The 6,710-nt window shown below is 41.7% G+C and overlaps 1 protein-coding gene across 1 annotated transcript; it reads right to left on the reverse strand.

Annotated features, from left to right (window-relative positions):
- Window positions 1–214: 214 nt before the first annotated feature.
- Window positions 215–4,731, reverse strand: msx2b (muscle segment homeobox 2b). Its single transcript, XM_038292096.1, has 2 exons — window positions 4,254–4,731; window positions 215–1,498 (listed from the first exon to the last, which is right to left on the reverse strand). The coding sequence occupies exons 1-2, from the start codon at window positions 4,615–4,617 to the stop codon at window positions 1,041–1,043; spliced, it is 822 nt and encodes a 273-aa protein (XP_038148024.1). The 5' UTR covers window positions 4,618–4,731; the 3' UTR covers window positions 215–1,040.
- Window positions 4,732–6,710: the final 1,979 nt, after the last annotated feature.

Raw genomic sequence — 6,710 nt, forward strand, 5'->3', positions numbered from 1 at the left:
TGATTTCTCTTCTTTTGGAAACTCAGAAGTGGACAATAAATCACATAGATTCAGGGGAAAATTTGAACAAAAAGCTTCAAAGTGATAAAAAATAAAAAAATAAAAATGACCAGAATGCAATTTTTACTCTTTTACAATTTTTCAAAATCACAGAAAAAAGTGTATGTGCCAATAGTTTTACTTTTCATAAAAAAAAATGTGCCATGCAACTGTGAAAGAATCTAAATCAGCTTTAATTTCAAATGACAAAACAAAAACAATATCTTGTGATTCCGCCAAATGGGACAGCACACAAAAGAAACAATATAAATATACATTTGGTGTCACTTTGTACCATATTCTCTACCATAAATACACAACATAAGGCACTCATAAATTTTCAGCATTGTAATTCAGAGAAGATAAATATGGTCCTGTGCTATAAATGTGTTGTAAAGAGAAATAGAAACTTCAGCACTAGTGGTATAAATTAAGGTTTGTTGAATGGAGCGCAAGTACCTTTTAGGTTTACCCTGAATAAAAGGTTTTTTTAAAGGCCACTGGTATGTGTGAACCGCAAGAAAGCTTCTGTGATATGCATAATATGTCCTGAGAAGCTGAAACTCCAGTTAATCCGCACAAGTATCCTCACATTCAGGCCACTTCTGACTTAAGATACTGTGTCTAATTGGAAACAAGGCTTAAAAAAAAAAAAAAAACAGCTGTGGTCTGTGTTTGTGTGCCCAGTGCAAGTCTTCGCCCCTGCTCAATTATTGCCGATGTAAAAAAGGGAAGACGATAAACAGCACTCAAACAGAATCACCCCTCCGCTCACAGCCCAGTCATACAAACAGGCTGTCCGACGGGGGCAGCAGAGGAAGTGCCTTTCTATCCTTGCTTAAGGGAAGGAAAATGGATTTCTAATTAGTTCTGAAGAGCTTTATATACTGCACTTCGGGTGCAGATCATACATATTTTGCATATATAAAAATGTCAAGAACACCTGCTCTTTCTCAATTTTTGAAACTCTTTAAAAGTAATGCAATAAGATATTTCCATTGTTATGAGAAGTGGTACATGCTGTATCCCAGTGGAGCAGCATATAGTCCAAATGGGGATATAGGCAAGAGGGATCTTTGGTGTTGGTGATAGGCAGAGTACGACTGTCCATACAGAGACATGGCGCCCAGCGACAGTGGTAACGTAAAGCCAGGGTACAAAGCTCCAGAAGCGGCAGTAGCTGTCACTGCTGCCGTCTTGACATCAGCGGCCATCTTGAGCTTCTCCATCTCAGCCTCCTGGAGCCTCTTCGCTTTTGCCCGACGGTTTTGGAACCAGATCTTCACCTGGGTCTCCGTCAGGGTCAAAGAGGAGGAGAACTCTGCTCGCTCTGCGATGGACAGGTACTGTTTCTGTCTGAACTTCCTCTCCAGAGCCAGGAGTTGGGATGTAGTAAAAGGAGTGCGGGGCTTTCTGTTGGTCTTGTGTTTCCTCAGCTGACAGGCTGGACTGACATGACCTGAGGCACCAGAAAGGATGGAGAATTTAGAATGACATCTGTAACCATTTTAGTCAGTGGGATTATAGCGTGGTATAAATGCAGGATAGCTGCTTTCGAACAACCTGCATACATTTCACTTGCAAAACTGACAAAAGAATTCCATAATGACGATTTTAACTAGGGTCATCTGTAACTTAGAAGCACCCAGTGAAGATGTGTAAAATCTGTGAGCGAAAGTTAAATAGATAAACAACAAAAAATTAAAATTTGAGTACATGTCATCAGTGGTCAAAATAAAATCCTTAAAATAGTGCATACTAGGTAAATAAAAAAAAAATAATAATAAATTGATTACCGGTAAGTCAAAGTTGGAAAATCAACAAATCTTTAACAATTCTTTAAATCTTCCCATAATTTTAATCAGGCTATCTGGGTTCCTTGGATGTTTTTTTTAAATATCTTTCCAGTTTTTAACCTTTGGAAATAAATATTAGGCCTATGTGAAAAATTTGGATTTCACATTGAAATCCAAATTTAGTAGTTTAGTAGACCAGGTGTGCATCTATTCAGGAGCGCTGCCAGGAATTTGGGGCCCCATGAAAGACATTGATATTGCACCCCACCCAAATAAAATATATGTAAGTTTTTTAAGTGCTAAAAAGATGCATTAATTTGTTGTTGTTTTTTTCAGTATCACTATCACTACTAGTAGCACTTAAGCCCCGGTATGAGCAAATTGCCAGTGATAGACGGGGGAGACCTGATGCGATGCAGGAAGGGGGTTTTGATGAATATATTCATGCTTTGTTTTACTGTTTACTGCGTAAAAATGAGGGAGAACACAAAATAATTATTAACACTGCTGGATTTTCTTTTTATATTTGAAAAATATAGCGATGCCCCTGATTTGTCATAAATTTTTCTGCTGCGGTCACATGCCGGGAGGCTACAGCCCCATGGATCTTAAATTCCTAAATATGTGCGACTGTATTCAAAGGAACAACAAGCTGCTTAGAGAAGGTTTCATAGCCTTTACCTTTGACATGCTTATTAATTTTTCTAATCTCCTAAGTTATCTCTTTCCTTCGCTTTCTCTGGTCCATGTTGAGTGTGGTACAAACCATGTCATCAAATGGAACAGCTATTAACTATTACCCTATATATAGGTCAACTGACTGTTTATAAGATTTTGCACACCTGTGATGCTAATTACCCGACACACCCAGATTTATCATGTACTATTGGTCAAATTAATTCCAGTATTTTCCAGGGGCTTCCTCATTTTTGTTCAGGCCTGTTTCATGCACTCATTTTTTTTATTATTATTTTCCAGCAAGGATAAAAAACAGTATCTGATTTTCATTTTTTAATTTTCATAGGATTGGCAGTTTAGCATAGCAGGTGTGCATCTAAAATGGATGTAAGTTTTTAAACTGCTTTAAAGATGCAATAATTTGGGGTTTTTTTTCATTATCACTATGGAAAATATGCCACTTAAGCCCCAGTATGAGCAAACTGCTGGACACAGATGGGGAGACCTGATGCAATGCAGGACGGGGGTTTTGCTTTTATTCATAGGGGCGGAGCTAGATGGGGGGCCAGGGGTTGCCATGGCCACCATTAGCCAATCAATGGCCACCCCTACCATTGATTTCCCCCTAATAATTAAGTGGAATATTCCAAACATTGTAATTTTTCATATATTACTTACTATCTTTTCATATATTCATAATTACTTGATAACAAAAACACTGTGGTTAATTATACACATCAATATACCAACATTAAAGATGGTAAGTACAGGATTTATGCTCTTTTCAGAACTAGATTTTGTGTTTTTTGGGGGGGTAAAGAGAAAATTATGAGTCTCTGCGTTCATCTAGGATTCTTTAGTGAAATCATAGAGAAATAACAATTTTAATAAAAACCTATTAAATAATCAATTTATGTAGATATTAGTACTTGTAAATATCAATTTTATGCAGGATTATTATTGATAAAAGTAGGTAAGTAATGACAATGTTCGCTCCAGAATTCAAACCTGAATGAATTTCATCCACTTCACCTTTTATCTAAAAAGCATGGATGTTTAAATATATGCGTCTATTTGTTAGCAAAGGCTTTAGGAAAGTATAGTTTGTCTTTATTTAGAAACTATGGATGTATTGCTTGTTCATTGTCCTGTTGGAACAGTTAGATTGAAGGTGAGGTTCTGGTTCTTATCCATTTTTGGCCCCCCTCAGTGGTCACTGGTTATTGCCCGGCCACCCTTATAAAAATATTCTGGCTATGCCTCTCTTTATTCATGCTTTGTTTCGCTGTTTACTGCTTAAAAATGCGGGAGAACACAAAATTATTTTTAAGACTGCTGGATTTTCTTTTAATATCTGAAAAATATAGCGAGACAAATCTTTTCTTTTTCTTTTGGGCCCCCCCTCAGTCAAGGGCCCTTAGAATCCCCCCCCTCCCCCATGCAGGGCCCCTGCATCTGTATAGTGTGCAATAAAAATAAAGAGCTGAGCAGCATAATGTATTTTAAAGGTTCAAAACAGATTAAAATATAAAAACAAGGGGCAAAATAATTATGAAAATCGAACATTTTTCATTGTAAGTTTGAATAAAGATTAAATATTTTAATTTCCTGAGTATTTTGAGTCTTAATTGAATACTTTGGAAAGTCGCTTTTAAAGTGATAAGGGGTTTATAATGGATGTAGAGCGAGAAGGAGATTAAATTCAACTTCATTAAGGTTTAAGCTTGGAATCAAACTTACGTGGATGTCTGGAGAAGGCGCTGGCAGTGACCCAGTGAGGACATTCCTCTGACTCCTCAGATTTGACCGGAGAGGCAGGAAGAGCCGCGAAGCTGCGCCGGGCTTCCCCGGGAGGACTGTGCGTCTCCCGGGGCAGATACAGAGAGTTTAACCCCGCTGGGAGCATCAAGGCTGCTTTACAACAGGTGGATTGTTCGGTTCGCTTTTCCGTTTCCCTTCCGGAGATAAGCGCCTCGACACTAAACGGATGATGCCGACGGAGAAGCGGCGTCTTCTCTTCGCTTTGCTCCTCTGGAGACTCCGGGCGTTTATTCACCCCGTCGGTACAGCGAGCCGCGTCTTTAGCGGTATCCTGGGAGGTCATCTCTTCTCCAGCTTTGGTCCAGAACTCGGTAATATAGAACACCGTGAGAAGTTCTCCCAGGTGATGATCCTCTAACTGAGCGCAGCGCTATGAGCTGTCAGGTGCTGTGAGGTAGTTTGTAAACGTAACACGATGACACGGATCAACTTTGACCAATCCCTGATGTCCAGAATGTCGGGTCTTTGAAAGCAGCACGAGTCTGAACTCGTGCTGCATTCAAGGACCGTACGAAATGGATGTTTGTTTGTTTTTTTGTGTGTTTTTTTTCGTATATATATATATATATATATATATATATATATATATATATATATATATATATATATATATATATATATATATATATATAACCGAGCGTTTTGGGTCCGTATTACGTACTTTATAGGCAATAACGGGACAAGAGACGGGTCGGAGTTTTCGGCGGTAACCCCGCTTCCGGTTTTATTTCTTCTTCTTCTCTCAACACATAACCACAAACTCACAAGCTCCCCCTGCCGTACACCCGGCGAACTTTCGCTCCCCGGCAACAGGGATGGACACCACTTTAACATACAGACACAGAACAGTCTGTTACACACGTCCCCCCCTCAACAAGAAACGTCCCCGTTTCACCTGAAAAGCACCTGAAATGTAACCCTCCCAAAGAGAGGTAACAAAATAACAAAACAAACAAAAAAAATTCAACCTTACCACACAGTTAGGTACACCTTGTAATTACAAACATGAAAGGAACAGAGCAGAACAAAAGCCTTAAACAGACCGCTCATGTCTCTCAAGTAACCCCTCACACCAAGTGGAACTTATGTCAAAAAAAAAAAAAAAAAAAAAAAAAAACAAACTAGAACTTCAAAACCTAAGAAAGTCCTGCAAACAGGATGGAGGCCTCACCAATCGCCCCCTGCAAGACCGCCCAACCTGGGACTCAGGCAAGTCCCCACACAGTCCATTGTCCACCCCACCAGTCTGAGATTGATCTCCGTTCTGGGGAAGGGAAGCCTCGACCCCAAGAGGAGAATTCACAGCAGCCGGAGTCGGAACAGCCTGTGCAGGCAATGGCAGAGTGTACGGTTTCAGTCTGTCATGATGAACCACTTCGACTCGCTCCATTGGATCGAGGGCGTTGACGAGGCGATACGTGAGTGCAGACTCGCCACCAGAAACCAACACTTGCACGACCCGATATGGACCCTTCCAGTGCGGCGCCAGCTTCATACGGCTCTCCGTGGGGTTATTGATCCACACCAGCGCACCTACCACATAGGGGCGGTGACAGCTACCCTGGTCATAGTACAGTTTCTGTCTTTCCTGAGCTTCAGCCGAGTTTAGCCTGGCAGCGCTGAATGCTGACCCCAGTCGCTCTGCAATGACGGAGGCATAATCCATCAAAGATCCAGTACCCCAGGAGTCGGGTGCATTAGCGGGCACTAGCACATCCGCTGGAACACGGGCCTCACGTCCATGCATGAGAAAAAATGGGGTAAACTGGGTGGTGGCATGCTTAGAGGTGTTGTATGCGAAAGCAATATGCTTCACATATGTGTCCCACTCACCGCCATGAGAAAGCAACAGCTTGGCCAGCTGATCGATCAAAGTCCGGTTGTGGCGCTCCACCATGCCATCCGATTTGGGATTATACGCAGTGGTACGAGTTTTCTTAATCCCCAGCAGCTGGCAGAGGATCTGGATCACTTCCGCCTCGAACTGACGGCCCTGATCACTATGCAGGATTTCGGGAACCCCATGCACCAATACATAATCCTCAAACAGGCAGCGTGCCACTGAAGGCGCTGTCTGGTTAGGCAACGCATATAGGGAAACAAACTTAGTAAAGTAGTCCTCTACCACTAAAATATACCTGTTCCCCCGGGATGTTATGGGGAGCTCCAAGATATCTGCGGCTACCCGCTGCAAAGGCCGGCATACTTGGGCCTTTCCCATAGGGGCCTTGGACCCTGGGACCGGCCTCCTGCGAGTCTGACAGGCCAAACATTGTTCACACCACTGCCTTATGTCCCTCAACATGAAGGGCCAGTAGCAGGACTTTCTGGCCTTTTCCCACACACGTTCTGCTGAGAAATGTGCAGCAGCTGGCC

Source organism: Cyprinodon tularosa, unplaced genomic scaffold, assembly GCF_016077235.1.
Source record: "Cyprinodon tularosa strain WSP-4 unplaced genomic scaffold, ASM1607723v1 ctg307, whole genome shotgun sequence".
NCBI classification, from domain to species: domain Eukaryota; kingdom Metazoa; phylum Chordata; class Actinopteri; order Cyprinodontiformes; family Cyprinodontidae; genus Cyprinodon; species Cyprinodon tularosa.